Below are 16,804 nucleotides of genomic sequence, written 5' to 3'. Positions count from 1 at the left end.
TAGCGCTGCACTGCCGACCCGGGCAGCATTGCATGTGTAGCGTGCGTTGGAAAATGTGGCCCGACTATTACTAACTGATTGAACAAGCGTGGTGTGAGCGCGCACAAACAAACATGAATAAATCACACTGAATGACTGCAGACAACGACTGTCAAAACGCTGGCAGCAAGCGCATATATACACCGCAGTAGCGGGCGAAGGTACGTGCGGTCTATCGCTTCAACGGAAACTGAGCGGCGAATGCACAGCGCGTAAAGGTCAGAGCCGTGTGGAGATAAGAGACGGTGCGGACGAGCGACGAGCGCGGTTGTTGGCAGCGTAGAAGTGCGCCCCCCCCCCCCCCCCCTGCGCTCCCTCCGGCGCTGGCTTCCCGCTTCCTTGCTTGCGCGTGGGTGATTGAGTGCGTTCGCTCTCCGTGACAGCGCGCGTCCCCGCACGCCTCTGCTCAGGCATACGGCGCGCGGCGAAGATTTTATCTATAGGGAACCTCACGGCGACGGCGACGACGACGGCGACGGCGACGGCAGAAATCCGGTAGAAGTGTCCATATAATTGCTATCGCAATAAAAACTCTCATTGCCTGTATGCTGTATGTGCGAGTGAAAGCATGCGATGGCGAGGGACGTGCGCTTTCGCGAGGAGCGAACGCAAGGCGGAGAGCAAACTCGACTTCCCAGTGGAAGAGGAGCGGTGGGCGAGGAGGGCATCGAGGCCACGGTGTGATCGAGGCACCCTAGACTGTGCGTGTGCGTGCCCGCTCTCCCACTGCGGCGCATGCGCGCAGCCCTGCCGGCCTCTACCGCCTGTGCCACAGACTCTCTCTGGGCTCTCGCCCGCCTCTCCCCTAACAGTGTCGATCTAGCGGCGTTTAGCCGTTCCGTCACGTAGGCATCGCACTAGCGCTCTTATCAGTTTTACTTACGACTCGCGATGGCCCGGCCGCGTGCCGTTCGTTCCGAGGAACAACGCAACGAGCGACGGGGAACTGGTGACTCAATCACCCACGCGAAAGGAGGACAGCGTGAAGGCAGCGCGGGAGGGAGGGGTTGCGGCTTCTGCTCTGCGAGCAACGTATAATTTGCGCGGCGCCGGGCGGTCGCGCGCACCTTATCTTGAAAGCGATCTGCAACACGGCTCCTACCTTTGTATGCGCTGTGCTTTCGCCGCTCCGTTTCCGTTAAAGCGATAGATCGCATGAACCTTCGCCCTCTGCCGCTGGCGCGCTTGCTCATGCCTGCGTTTTGACAGCGGTTGTGTGCGGTCACACAAACAACGCGCATAATTGTTATCGAGTTCGCACCGAACACGCGCGGCGTTGGTGACGTGTTTATGAAGAACGTGCCAACCTTTGCCGTACACCCTATGGCAGTGTACCGTAGCGACCATAAGGCCATGGCCCCTGTGGTCACTAAATAAACGAAAACCACCCGATCATATATATTTCTCATTCTTTAACGGTTCAAATAACCAATTACACCATCACATCTTAATAGTCATAATTGGTAATACATAATTCCCACCACAGTACAGCTTCCCCGGTCTCCCATCTCCACCCCAGTGAAGGGCTTAGTTTTTTTTTTTTTTTTTTGCTTTCTACTATAAACCACAATGCGAGAAAGTGGTGGGTCATGATTGACTACCATGAGCCTTCTCAATCATCTTCTGGTTTGCGCAATACCGCCTTGCGGCATGAACAATAACGGCGTAGTATTATAGCCCACATAGGCTTTGGCATTTTAATACCGGTCTTCTTAATAGTGCACAGTTTTAATGGTAGAATATTTACGTAGTATATTTGTACATTCCTCAATATTTTTCCACCCACTGACTGTAGTGCAGGATTTCCGCAGAAATGCTGTTTGTGAAGCTGCTCCCGAGTGGTTTTAGAGGGAGGATAGTTTCTTAGTGCTTCGGAGCGATTTCCATGCAGCTGCTTTATTACTTGTTGAATAGAAAAATCACAGCTGCTTGAAAAACAATAACATTTTTGCATGATCTCGAGAGATAAACAATTTTACCGACCATTTGGAGAAGTGGCCTGCCCAAGGGTTTGACTTGAAATCTCGGGATGATTACTGACGTCAACGGATAATTAGATTAGGTTATGGAAATATTACGTTCTCTGGATGAAGTATCTAGTCTAGTCCGTCGGTGGCACTTTAGGAGGCCTTCGATACCCTTGTCAAATCAATATTTAGCGCTGTAAAGCCTGGCGATAAAGAACGTAGTCATTTTGTGATTGATAACTGGACGGAAATAATTCGTGCCATTTTCTAAATTACCGAGGTCATCAGCCTAAAAAATATTTTTCAGAATATATTTCAGTGCATATATATACATAAATTAGATCACCTGTGATGGAAAGCAGCAGTCGGCGAAACCAAGGCAAGCATAGGAGAGTGTTTGTACCCTTTTTTTAAGTTGTGGTGTCAAATACTTCGAAATTGATCGTGTAATCATTTATGAAAGAAATAATTTATTAGAAATTTATATCATGGTCCACGTGACACCCACAGTAATAGAGTACGTACTACGTCCGCCGCTATAGAGGAGGGTGGCACTGGTCAACAGTCTCGAGATTAGCTTACACTAGACATAAATACCCAGAAAAGTTGAAGATTGGATAGCCGTTGGTGTAGCTCAGTTGGTAGTGCACCGGACGCGAAATTCGGAGGTCGTGGGTCAGATCCCACCGGCGGCGCATGGTTGTTTTAGGGGCGAAGCTCCTTAGGGTGTAGCCATACAATAAAGAACCAACTTTAGAGAAGGGAAACTGTACCTTCCATAGTGGTACGAAAATAAGAAGCGGCAGCGCATGGAACTTACGTAGGAATAAGACAGATGGCGCTGCTCAAACAAGAAGCGTAGGAAACCTACACGCAAGCGCTGTTTTAAAACAGCGCTTGCATGTAGGCTCCCTAAAGAAGCGGAAATGTAGTTTTTTTTTGTTTTTTTGTTTTAGCAAAATTCAATATGGCCGCTTTTTACCGGTCGCGTACGCTGGTACGTGCCCCGCTCGCCCGGTTGGCGTTGCGGCACGCCTCATTGCCTTGGCTTCCGTGTAGTTTTCGCGTTCTAATTGCCAGGAGACCAAAGAGCCTCTACTGACGCCCATAAAAACACGCCACAAGTGAGTAAACGGAACGTGCGACTTTATTGGCAGAAGACAAGCTGTGCACCTTCTCGTACAAGAGCAGAAATAAAAATTCCATGTCGAGATACGCTGGAATCATTAACGCGAGCTCGTGGCTCACTTTCGTCGTCGCACATGGCGGTCTGGTAACGAGCGACGACCAGCAGTGCAAGCAGATTGGACAGTGTCCCACCTGTTTGCACCGGCAGTCGGCCGTTGAAGATGAGCAACTTGCATTGCGAAGCAATCGGGTGACGCAGGCATCTGCTGCCGCAGCCAACACAGCGACATGGACTACCCGGAAATTTAAAGTTGCCTCCGTTCGAACCTGCGCGTTTCTTTTTTGTTATTTCGGGGGCCGTGAATGTGTAGGTCACACTTGGTGCCCCTCTATCTTTCAATATGGACATGGTCCGTTTCGTGGGCATCACCTTCGGCAGCCTTTTTGCGGGCCTTTCAACTTCACACACATCAGACCATGTAAGCATGTATGCTGGTCTAGGATTTCCGCAAAAAACACACGAGACGAAGAAAGAGATAACACGAAGCCGTACTGACAACTGTTTATTTAAAGAAACGAACGCCGAACTTATATAGATCAGACACACGTGTGCACCCGAAAAGCAACGAGAAATCCAATAAAAACACAGAGCGACTTTCAACAGGGTTGCAATACAATTGCTAAGATAAACACTTGTAGACTGCCGAGGCACCTAACACGTGTGTATCACATAGAAAAATAAAAAAGTTCCTTCTGGGTAACAGCAACTGACTGAAAACTAACGCAATCACCATCCTTAAAGTGTCGCATGGCTATTGCCTCTACAACCTCTCTTTTCAGCTGGCCATTTTTTCTGCCGATAATCTGCTGTTACTCAGAGAGAACATTTCTTTCTTTCCACGTGTACACACGTGTTAAGTGCCTCACTAGTCTATCAGCGTGTATCTTAGCATTTGTATCGCACGCCTCTTGAAGGTCGCTCTGTGTTATTATTGGTTTTCTCGTTGCTTTATGTGTGCACACGTGTGTTTGATCTATATAAGCTTGGCGTTCGCTTCATTAAATAAACAGTTGTCAGTACCACTTCGTGTTGTCTCTTTCTTTGTCTCGTGTGTTATTTGCGGTAACTTCCCAAATCATGAATCACCAACTGGCCTACATCTATACTCTTATAAATGATGGTCACGCCAAATCGTGGCCGAGGAAGGCCACATGCATAATTTGCCCATGGCTGTAGCAGCAAAGGACAGAACGGGGAGCACCAATCACGAAGCATGTAAATTTGGAGTCTATGTCATTGTGCGGACTGCAGGAGCGAATGCTTACCACGAGAGACTGCTTCCCAATGCAGCTGACCAGGCCGCCACGTCCGAGCAACGTAACACGGCAACCATAACCAAGTCAGATAAGAGGGAAATGAGACTGCAATCAATGACCGCATAAGGTCCACACAATACATTATACATTGGTGAAGATCCATATGGCAACAGTGAGCATTCACGTACATGGGTCGATTACGGCACATTCAGCTGTCCGACTACAGGCATAGTGCTTGCCTCCAACACACATGGTGGTCTGGTAATGAGCGACAACAAGCAGCGCAGATTGGGCGGCATGTCCCACCTATTTGCACCGACAGTCACCATTGAATATTAGCAACTTGCATTGCGAAGCAATCAGGTGACGCAGGCATGTACTGCCCCAGTCAACACAGCAACATGGACTACCCAGCATTTTAGCATGAACTCCTTTCCAGCCTGCACGTTTCTTTTCTTTGGAGGGCCGCTAATGTATGGTTCACACTTGGTGCCCCAATTTGTCTAAGTATGGACAAGACGGTTTCGTGGGCATCACCTTCGGCAGCCACTTTTGCGGGCCATTCCACCTAGGTGGCTATCAACTTCATACACCTCAGATCATGTAAGCACGTATGCTGGTCTATGTTCATGCCAAATTGCACCGGACGAAGGCCACAAGCAAAATTTGCACATGGCTACAGTAGGAAAGGACACAACGGGGAGCACCAATCACGATGCGTGTAAATTGGGAGCCTATGTTGCTGTGCGGACTGCAGGAGCAGGTGCTTACCTCGAGAGACTGCTTCCCAATGCAACTTACCAGGTCCCCACATCCGAGAAACGTAACACGGCGACCACGACCAAGTGGGACAGCAGCGAAACCAGACTCTGTAATCAATCACTTCAGTGTAGCACAAGGTACACTGAAAGTTATCGAACAAGGCAAAGCTACACCCAGGCAAGGCTAGACCAGCAGGGCTACACCCAGGCAATTGAGCAAGAAGAGCAATGCAGAATGAGACTAGGAATTAAATATGGCAATCAGAAAGCTTGTGTTCATGAAAGAAGCCACTCGGCTCTGCAAGCACTGAAGGCCAGAAACATTAAGAAAAGCCAAATGCCACATAGCACACGGTGCAACGGTTAATGCAAGACGCATGCCGATGCTGCATCGGCTATTTCTCGAGAGGAATTGCACATGGCAGCATACACTAAGAAATATTGCTACAGATATTGTATGCTACTAGACAGTGAATGGTATTAAGTATGAGCGCAGAATCGGTTAACTTTCATGTTTGGATGAGGAAGAAGAATTATCCCTAGCAAGAGTGCGGAATGAAAAAGCTTGCATTTATAGAAAAAAATGTATACTCGGCACAAATGTAATTTCACACGACCAGGAAGCTGATTAAGGAAGGGCAAACTGATGGAACTCTTTTGGCCAGCGTCGTCCGTGCTTGTTCAATGGTTGCAGGTGCATCTCAACATGAAGAATTTCTAGAAAGTCTTTGTTGAGGTACCTGGATGACTCGGCTAATATCCGTGCTGGTGGAATGATGGCTGAGGCTCTTTTCAGTTTTGACAGTCCTCCGTAGACTTGATATCTCATCCAAATACGCTGCATCTGCTTCTTTGCTTGTGCTGTAAAATCCTTGTAATTTCGGCTCCAGCCCCTTCCTGTCAGGGTAGATGGGGGCTCCTGTGATGAGGACCATGGTGTGCTTGGTGCAGATTCTGTTGGGGCAGAACAGTAACACATGAGATACAGCACAGATTAGCCAAACTCATGTAGTGCTTTCTTTTATGCTTGAACCAATTATGCTGAACCGTAAATGTGGAAAGACATTCATATCATCTGCTACAAACAAATGACATGTATCAAGACTAGTGAGCCAATACAGTATATATCAAGCATATTTATATCTGAACAGGCTGTCGTTTACCTTGTAGTAACAGCCAAAGTCCAAGCAATGGCCTTGTTGTAGCAGGAAGTAGCTTGTCTTTGGTGTATGGAGTGTGTTGCTTTACACTGGTGCCATCCTCTTTACTGCATGTCTGGAACAGAAATTTTTATTGCATCACAAATTGAAAAAGCAGAATTTTGCAATATGAAATGCAAGAAGGTGTGACATATATATTGTAATGGTTTTAGAGTGCAGAACACATGGAACTGTACACTTTGTTCTAGGGTGCTTAAGCAACATGTTGATTAAATGAATATTGCTACCTGCCTAACTACAATGCGTGTCAACAGCTTAAGTATTATTAGGATTACAAATGAGAGCCTTTGTGTGCTCATTTATACACCAGAAGTTATCACGCTGCTGGTTCCACAAGCAAATGCAAGACAAACATGAAGCTATTAGAACTGCTGCATTCCATTTCTGCACGAACGTGATGCACCCCTTCGTTACTGCAAAAATAAATGCCCCAAGGTAAATCAAACGGAACAGCAAGAACATTTGGAACCAACAAGTACGAAATATGGGTAAATTATCATGCGTGCAACTGTTTAATACATTAAATTCTGTACTTTCACTTCAATTTACGAAAGGGTTATCCGGTTTTGTGGACGAAAGAAGTTGCCGGCGGAATTGAAAGTATGCATATATATATATATATATATATATATATATATATATATATATATATTGATAAGGCTACTCAGTCGCCTACGGCCACGCATACAACGAGATGAAAAATGTGCCGGGCGTTCCGATATCGCTGTCTTTTTTTCGTCATTGTGCTTGCATAACGACGGCCTCGTAACTAAACATTATTACGGAAACGGCAACGGAGGGTCCTGACTGCCCATATGTAATGCAGGATCTAGTTCGTTAACTTGTCTCCACCTGTAAGTTAACGAGATGAATATTACATAACGACTCAAGAAGCAGCGATGGCGCTGCTGCACGAGATCTCTCGAAACTGGTTCAGTCCCCAGGACTCTGGCCACTCGGCCAAACCTTGATGCCAAGAAGCCTTCAAGAAGAAAAAAAAAGGAAACAAGCTACTGTGAAACTCTGTACCCTCTCACTAACGGCCGCGCTTCATACGTCTTGACTTCCTTATTTTAGCCACGTTGGTATTGACTCCTAAGAATTGAAAAAAAAGTAGTTTGCTCCAAGCTGTGCTGACGCTCACCTTTGGTACCTCTAGAGCTTAGTCTTAGGCAACACGCCATCACCTTTTTTTTTTGTAGCACGAGGGAAATAATGTCGGCTCGTACGATGGTGCTGAGCTATCGAGCTCTTTTCGTTCCCAACAAAGTGGACACTGCAAAGGTGCGTCTGATTCCGCACCGGCCGCCAGTGCTCGCCATTCGGGCTGGAAAAGAGAAATTAATTGTTCATACATGAGTACAAAAGGCAAAAATAAGCACATTAAAGTTAGATAGTTCATGGATGAAGTCCGAGGCGTTGTTTATCTTGCGCGCCGCACAGCCGTGATCCAACGTTGTCTTCTTTCAGTTTCGTACGATTTCCAGAACCGGTAGAATTTTACAGCCAGTTCTTTTCCAACAGTGTTCCTATAGCTATTATGGCAGCCATACACGCAGCGGTACGGAGAAGTGCCGGACTTTCGCGACTTTTTCGCGTCCTATTGGCGAGCTGCCATGCTGCTCTAACCTGACTGCGCGCCTGGGAACAACTAACAGCCAACCTAACTTTACCGCCGCCTACGGCAGGTGGCGCAACCAGCTCAGCTGGAAACACCAGCGCACTAGCCCTATACACGAGATGGCGCTGCTGTGTATGGCGTGCCGTCGTCCGTGCTCACATCGACTGCCACGCCATCTGTTTATACACGAGATGGCGGCTGCTGTGTGCTATGGCGTGCCGTCGTCCGTGCTCACATCGACTGCCACGCCATCCCTCTGTCATGGATGAAACGTTGCATGCAGCGGCTCAACGTCTATAAACAAGATGGCGCTGCTGTGTATGGCGCGTTCCAGACCACACAATCTCTTTCTGCCATGAACGAACGTAAGGCGCGGCATGCTGCGGATCCAGCGTCTACTCAAGACAGCAAGCTACTCCGGCGGCTAGGCGCAGGAAGCATCGGCAAAGCAGCAAAACGCCAAGCGGGATCAGATTTGAGGCCGCGGGAAGCGGCGGCTCACCGGCAACGCCGACAGCAAGCTACCCCGGAGGCGAGAGTAAGGGAAGCGGCGGCAACGCCGACAACAAGCTGCTCTCTTACGGTGCATCTCTTACGACTACAAGCAACCCACGCCCACGAGGGGAACGTGCATAGGCCTCGTCTTTGCAAACTCTAGGATGTATCCGCTAGAAGAACCGCTGGCTCTGCATTTCACCAATCATAAAGCATTAATAATGAAATCAAAACGCAACCCGGAACTAAACACGATATATGCGTTATGAGCAATAAAACACATTATATATACTGTACACCGCGTTGTCACGCATTTACATGCGCGAGTGGGGCAATGTCACGGGTGATTTTAAGGTACAACATTCCCCAGTGCTTCGCCCCACTCATCATGATTCACTTCGTGGATATGCGGCGATTTTTTTTCATCTACTTTCTAATCAATTATTTCTTTCATGAACGATTACACAATCAATTTCGAAGTATTTGTCACCACAGCTTTTAAAAAATAGAAACACTCCCCTATGCTTGCCTTGGTTTCGCTGACTGATAGTTTCCTTCAAGTGAATGTCATAACGAGAGCCTCATTTCCCTCCCCTTGTTTGCAGATTACCTGTAGCGAGTCAAGGCTCGCGTGAAAAGGCATTTCTCCAACTCAATCCTCACATGACGCTAGATATCAGAAGAGCGCGCTAGCGTTGTGGTGTCGCTAAGGTGGAGCGAAGGCGATCATCGGTATAAACAGATTCATATAGCTATGTTAGAAAATGTGTAAAGATCCGTTTAGCTATGTTCTGGTCCTTGTTTGCGGATTTATTCGGTTTATTCTTCCAAACTATTGTCTTACTGATTCAACCCAGGTGCCATTTCTCTTGCAATTCATCCGTAAAACTGCTAGTAGGAGCTGAAAAGGCGTACAGCACCGGCCGAGAGGGAGCTGCAAGGTTTTGACATTTTGCCTGTTTGCTCTGGTATTGGTAGAAAATATCCAGCGCTGCCAAAACAAATTTCAATACCGGAGTACCGGTCTGGAGCATCAATTACACAACCGCAATAAAACGACGACTCACAACTGCACAATTTTGCGACTCACGACTCACAATTTTTATTTGAGGTGCCTCCTGGAGCTTTGCACGAGAAACATACGGGAAAATATAGGAAGGTATATATAGGGAAATAATAGGTGTTAGGCAAAACGCAGTTGTAGAAGAAACTTGTGGAACCCTGGCTGGGGACACGCGCTGCCTTACAACCATACGCATCAGCACCAATAGGAAGGATTCGAATATTCGACCGTACTCCGGATTAGAGCACTGCACGGGCCGATGTTTTCAGCCCTGGCCCGGCCCGGGCCCGTTTTTACGTTGAGCTGCCCGCCCGAGCCCGATCAAAACATTTATGGCGAGACCCGGGCCTGGCCCGGCCCGCCACCCCTTTACCTTAGGCCCGAGCCCTGCCCGAGCCCGACTCGAAACCGGCCCGAGACCGAAAAATAATGTTTAAGAGTTGAGACGCCCGAGAACTCGCTGCACGTTACATGCACACCACCAGAAAGCCCGAGCCCGGCCCGGGCCCGGGTCAAAAAGCACAGGCCGTGCCCGAGCCCGGCCTGAGCCCGTGATAAACTGTTCTACCCGGCCCGGCCCAGGGGCCGGACCCGGGCTTTCGGGTAAGCCCAAACCTGTGCATGTGCTCTACTCCGGATACCGCGGCACGCATCCCAATACTCTTGCCTCCGCACTTGCTGTGTGCACCCGGGCATAACAAAAACCACATAAAAAGCAGAACTTAAAGAGCCAGAGCGTGCCCCCTCGTACTCCGACGGAGGTTGACTCGCGACAGAATGAGGCGGCCTGCTAATGGCGCCGACGAAAAATTAAAACACAAGCAAAGCGTCATTTTGCGCGCGTTTCTCTGGCGACGGCCCGAGGGGCCAATCATATCGCTCAGGAAAGTGCCGATTCGAGAGGCCGAAGAGGAGGGCGTGCGAGGGTCTTCGGCGTGGCGACAGAGTTCAAAAAATGTCGGAACTTTCAAATTATCAAGGGAATTAAGTCATACCCTCTGGGTAGCGTCATATCGCGGCAACTCACTGAACTAAGGCGCACCAACGGCTTCCATTGCGGAGCGAGCGATTGCACTGGCATTGGAAAAAAAAACAGAGGAGGCGCTGCACCAAATGACAGCACAGGACTCATGTATAGAGTCGACTTCGCGGACAGCGACATAAGTAGCTGTAGAAGTTGCAAGCTATTGAATCGGAAGCTGTGTTCTTGTTTTCCTGCGCACTATTCATACATATAACTTGTACTTGACCAAGCAACTTGAAGTCACGGATCATCATACTGAGTATTGAAGGCAGGGTACTGCAGAGCGTGGGTCCAGTGAACGCCTGCAATCACACCTAAGGCAACGCCATCACCTTGGCACTTTACTACTGCCGTCGCTCCCACGCGACCAACAGCACCAACCATATCGCAAAGGCATAGCCCTCCACCATCCTCGTAAACTGAATAACTCGCTTTTTTTTTCTAGGAGGCCGGTTACAGCATAGAGAGACTGGGCCTGCAGCACAGTTTGACCAAGTTTCCTGGCGTTCACACGACAATTGTCGGCATTACAAGGTAAGCCCTGTATACTGTTTCTTTCCGCGTGGGCAAAGTTAGCACAAGCTCCACTGATTAAAATGATATCCCCTATATTTTTCCTGTTGGTCAAACTACATATAAACCGTTGCGGGGATTTTTCTTTTTGCAATTATTTTTTCCGAGATCCACGAACTTGTTTTGGCAGTGTTTTGGCAGTGTTTTCTGTTTTTTGCTACCTTTCTTGTTTATTGTGATTTTTTCAGCTAAGGTTTTGGGATAGTCGGCTCTTCTTATGACCAAACCTCCAATGCAGCACATCTAATAAAGATAAACGCGCTTGTGAAGCACTGATGCCATTCGTATAGAAAAACAACGATAGTATCAGGACATACCAAAGAAACAAACATCACCATCGGCGAAAAAAGGTTGACGTCCCCAACGATGAAAGAACGACCGACGGGATAGAGAGAAAGTGATCGCAGGCGCAGTTATTTTCTACGCACAGAAGCTGTCACGTAGTTCGAAAAACGTTGCGAAGCTCTATGGAGTGAACATCGTCTTTTCTCCGCCCAACAAACAGGTTGGAATAACCACCTTCCAGATACGTTTATATTCGTGGAAAACAGTGAGCAAGAGATTGATAGGACCGGATTCGTTCAGGTAGTATAGGTATCTGTAGAAGATGGATATACAAGTTTTCAGGAAGAGAGAAAGGATTTGGGAGGTGTAGGCAAAATGCTAGAACGGATAAGCATGTATAGCCAAAAGGACCAGCGTTCCAGCGCGGCCGTTGAATAGAATAACTCATTAGCTCAAGCAGGATAGGTGACTGTTTCTCAGCGCCCTGCTTCAAACGGCATGTCAATAAAGCATCATCATCATCACCATCATCATCTGCACGCAGTGAAGCCATGAAAGGCGATCCATAAACCATTCTTTCCTTGCCGTCTTTCATGCACTCTGTGATTTTTGTTTTGGGAAATTCCGGCGCGCATGAGCATCGGTCACAGTGTGTAGCTTTGTTTCCGAGGTGGGTTACATAATTATAATTGCTTCTGTTCTCCTTACGTCTTGCGTTAATGTAGCTGGACGTCTTTCCGATATACTGCTTCCCGCATTACTGTGGTATTCCATGTATGACTTCAACTTTATACCCAACAAACGTCCGTGCATGATCGACCATGCATCGCTTACCTTCTCCGCATTTTCTTTTGCTACTAACCTTACTACCAAAATCAGTCAGTTCTTGTGGTGCTCAGAAAGCTACGGGTACGTCATGTTTGCGGGAAAATTTTTGAGCCTATGTTCTTGGAATGAATATTCGGGATAATTACGGGCCACTCTTTTAGGGCCCATTCACACTTACGACTAGACGAGGTCGCGCGACCAAGTTAGTCGCAAAGCGACCAGTCGCAAGTAGTCGCAAATGGTCGCTTTTCTCGAAATGCGACCGTTTCGGCTCAGTCGCTCACTGCTCGATTTTTCAGTCGCGCGTCCGCAGTCGCAGAACAGCTGAACCAATCAGATGCGAAGGAACAGGAGGTCCGTATACGCTGACGCTTATTTTACGCGGCGATTACATTGCAAGCAGACGTGAACGGCATTTCGCGAGACATTTCGGTTTAGCGGCTCGTCGGTCGCATTTGTGAGTGTGAACTAGAGCACTGCACGGGCTCGGGCTTGCCCGGGCCCGGCCCGGCCCGTGGGCCGGGCCGGGCCGGGTAGAGCAGTTTTTTCACGGGCTCGGGCCGGGCTCGGACACGGTGTGTGCTTTTTGACGCGGGCCCGGGCCGGGCTCGGGCTTTCTGCGAGTTATTCTCGGGCTTCTCAACTCTGAAAAACATGTATTTTTCGGTCTCGGGCCGGGTTCGGGCCGGTTTCGAGCCGGGCTCGGGCTTAAGGTAAAGGGGTGGCGGGCCGGGCCGGGCGGGTAACGTAGATTATTTCCGGGCCCGGGCCGGGCCCGGGTCTTGCCATAAAAGTTTTGATCGGGCTCGGGCGGGCCGCCCAATGTAAAAACGGGCCCGGGCCGGGCCCGGGCCCTGGCCGCAAAAATCGGCCCGTGCAGTGCTCTAGTGTGAACATCGTTCGCCTTGAGTAGCTTTCTGGTCGCCAGTCGCAATCGGTCGCGGGACATCGTCTAGTCACAAGTGTGAATGGGCCCTTAATCTGTTCGCAGTCTTAGGCTACATCAGGTACTTCCCTGGGGTTAAATGTCCATGTACTGCCGTCCGGCGCGCTTAACACGAACGCTCCGCAGCGTGGCCTGGACCGGCTTGGACTGACGCCAGCGCTGCGACGTGTTCTGCGCCGTTATCTCGGTATGTTTGCGGCGGCTGACGATAGCTGGGGTGCAGCTCGATTTAACTGGTCGACTTGTCTTTCGCTTGTGTCTGACCAGCGGCGAGAGTGCGCTCACTTGTCTAGTCCGTTTCGCCACGTTTCGCTCGTGGCTGCGGTCTCGCGCGCGCCCGAAAAACACGTTGCGATCAGCTTATCTCGGCAAAGCGAGCTGTCAGCGAAACGTGGCGTGAAACTATGACGACGTCTTGGATCACGGTGTATGTGTACCTCGGTCTGTGCTGGTTTTAAATGCGAATGCATTTCTTATAGCATCCTCGATCACCTTGCCCCGGGGTTGCCCCGAAACCAGAATGGTGCGCTGTGCACCGCGGTGGTGGCGCACCGCGGAGGGTCAACATCGAGGACAAAACTGCACCCCGTGTAGATGCTTGCTTGCAGCGCCACTTTGCCCCTGGCGCGCAAAACGTGCGCAAAACGCGCGCGCCCACGTTTTATTGTTTGCAGGTGCAGAGCATACGCGGCAAGCACTCGAACCTTGTCAAACTGCGTGCTCTGACCAATGAGGATACATAAAATAATGTATTCTCCTTGGCTCCGACATACCTGGTTACAAGCACACACCAATGGATTTTATAATTAATGGCAAGAGACATAATGTGGCGATGTCGGTGGATGAAATGAACGATTTTAAGGCGAGTAAGTATTCGTTTTTAGCAACGCATGCGCGGTGAGTCGAGCGTATTGTCAGCAACACAGCGCGGTGCGCTTCCGCGGCCCGCTCCCAGAAAGTTCTAGTAGCACAAAGATGGGGAGCCAAATAATATCCTTACTCCGGTGTCGCCGAGGTGCCTGACGACCCGTTCAACGAACCTGTCCACTTTCAGCCGCTCTTCGCAACATTGTTTTTAGACGAGGTCGATCAGCATGTCGTCTTCGCTGTCAGAAGAACTTGAAAAAAGCTCATCGATTGCGGCACTAGCAGCGCTTCCTTTCTCATTGCCGACATCTCGACTAGTTAACTCCGTCAACTACGTGCAACCGCAGCTATCGGGCCAGGTCGTGCGCGGTTCCGCAGTCGGCGGTGCGCGCGCGTCCCGCAGTGCTTGCTGGGATTGCACCCCGGCGCACCGCCGATTTTCTTGGTGCGAGACGGGGCAACGAAAACCGCCCCAACAAGGTGCGCTTCCGGTGATCGAGGATGGTCGGTGCGCACCGGTGCGGTTGATCGAGGATGAAAGTGCGCACCAAGGCGCCCCGGTGCGCACCGGTGCGGGTGATCGAGGACGCTATTAGTCGGGGCATGTCAGGCGTCTGTCGGTGTCCGCGCGCCGGCAGGTGTTATCTCTCCGCTCTCACTCCCTCTCCCATAGCAGCAGCTGCGGGCCTCGCCCCTAACAACCGGAGCAGGTGCTGCGGGCGGAGTAGCGTAGAGTGAGTGGAGAGGAGGAGCGCGCTCTGCCGTGTGAGGGCGCTCGCATCGCGTGAACTCGGTGGAGCTCCCGCTTGTGTGGAGAGAGTGTAGGAGAGGGTAGGTACAGTTAAAGCCCATATATATAAAAAGTAGCGTCACGCTTTGAAGAATGCCGCCGCCTCCTCGCACACCCTGTCCGAGACCAACGCCGCATTGGCGCTGAGCCATGCTCCCTCAAGGGCTGCAGAAGATAGCGTCAACCTTTCCCTTTCCTCAAGAACCACTTACTACTACGGTATTGGCCTGGACCGTCGAGCCCCCGGGCGCTGGCTGCGTTTGTTTACAATCACGCTCCATCGCCATTTTCGCCCGAGAAGCGTCTACCGACTGGCGAGGAGCACGACGATAGCGACGAACACAGTCGGCGATCGTCGAATCTGATCAACAGCGAAAGATAAAGAAGTGCACGTGTTTCAAGCGGTGTAGGCGACGCAACGGTCGAAAAAGAAGCGCGAAAGAGAGGAGAAACAAGGAGGAGGGAAGGCGGAGGAGGAGAGTGTCGCTACTTTTTATATATAGGGGCTTCGGGTGCAGTGCTTCGCCGCTCCTTCTCTCGCCGTTCGCTCTCTCTCCTCCCTGCGCCCCACTCTCCCCTTCGCTCGCTCGCACGTATATATAAATGGAGTGAAGCGCGCGCCTCACTCTCGACCGTTCGCTGGCTGGGCGCCTCTCAAGGCGATGGCAGAAGTCGGTGAAGGCGAATGTCTGACGAGCGGTGCCAGACCCGTCAAAGTCTTGGGGGATCGTTTCGATCTCATCATCGTCATCATCCTCTTTACGTTCTTCTTCTTCTCCTTCTCGTTTACGTTCAGCAGTCTCGTCACCGTCAAAGTAATCGAGCCGGCTCCAGTCGAAGCGAACGTTGATGGCGCGATACAGCGGCGTTAATTTACGCCATTAAAATTACTACGCCGTGTACTCTCGGCGCAAGAAATTCATTCGCATTTCCTCACGATTCCCTTCGGGGAGGTGGGGGCAATTTTTTAATGAACCTCTTGTTAACTTGGCTCACTAGGTAAGTGCGAGTAGGTGTGTGCGGCTCTGTAATTAACGTCTTTGACTCCAACTTGGGTAAATAGGTGTGTGTCACTGGGAATGTGCCGCTATAGAACGGCAAAAAGATCCTCTAAATTTATCCGATGCTGGGCGGAATCGAACCCGCGTCGCACGGTTTCCTCAAAGCCAGCAACCCGATGTTTCAGCAGGATGCGCCACGAATGCACCATGTATATGTGCCGTTCTTCAATTACCTTCTCGCCAACTTTGGCCACTGAGTACGTGCCACTGGGTGTGCGACAAGCGAGGGAACACTTCTCAGCGTTCGGGCGCACCGGTCCGCCGTGACTCTCGTTTCTGTGTTATGGACACGTGTAAATGCTTCTTCTATAATATTTTAAATAGTGTTAGCGCCACAAGAACAAGTGTTAGCTAGATGGCGGCGCCTTTGCGGTTGCCGCTTTTTTTGGCCAACATTTCCTCTTAGTATACTAATTCTTTAGTTTTTAAGTACGTACCCACTTGGTTTTGTCATGTTTCCTATTATTCTACTATAACTCTATAACTACCGAGTGCTAGAGCAGGTACGCAAGAAGGCAAGAAAGATTTGCGGAAAAGTCTGCCTAGTGAAGCGCCGAAATAGTGCCAAAGGTTGCATGGAGGTAGCATTTCGGCGAATCTTCTCCGTCGAGACTCATAAAGAGCACGACAGTCACACTGGAAGACCAGGAGACCGGGCAAAAAACGAGTCGAAGGGAAACTATTACAGTAAAAGCTCGATGATACGATCACGGCCTAATAGATTTCGGATGATACGAATTTTTCTGTGGTCCCGGCCGAGACCATTACTTTGCAACGTGCTAGAGAACGGTTGTTACGAATCGATTTCGGCCTGCGTCG

At 49.8% G+C, this 16,804-nt stretch overlaps 1 protein-coding gene across 1 annotated transcript in view; it reads left to right on the top strand.

Moving 5' to 3' along the window:
- LOC119440207 (uncharacterized) overlaps window positions 1-16,804 on the top strand; it is a 78,034-nt gene that overhangs the window by 58,429 nt on the left and 2,801 nt on the right. Inside the window, exon 7 of the mRNA XM_049662810.1 lies at window positions 11,081-11,169. Within this exon, the coding sequence (XP_049518767.1) occupies window positions 11,081-11,169 (89 nt within the window). The remainder of the gene's footprint in view (window positions 1-11,080; window positions 11,170-16,804) is intronic.

Source organism: Dermacentor silvarum, chromosome 2 (assembly GCF_013339745.2).
Source record: "Dermacentor silvarum isolate Dsil-2018 chromosome 2, BIME_Dsil_1.4, whole genome shotgun sequence".
In the NCBI taxonomy this organism is placed as follows: Eukaryota; Metazoa; Arthropoda; class Arachnida; order Ixodida; family Ixodidae; genus Dermacentor; species Dermacentor silvarum.
This window is presented reverse-complemented; position numbering and strand designations above follow the sequence as displayed.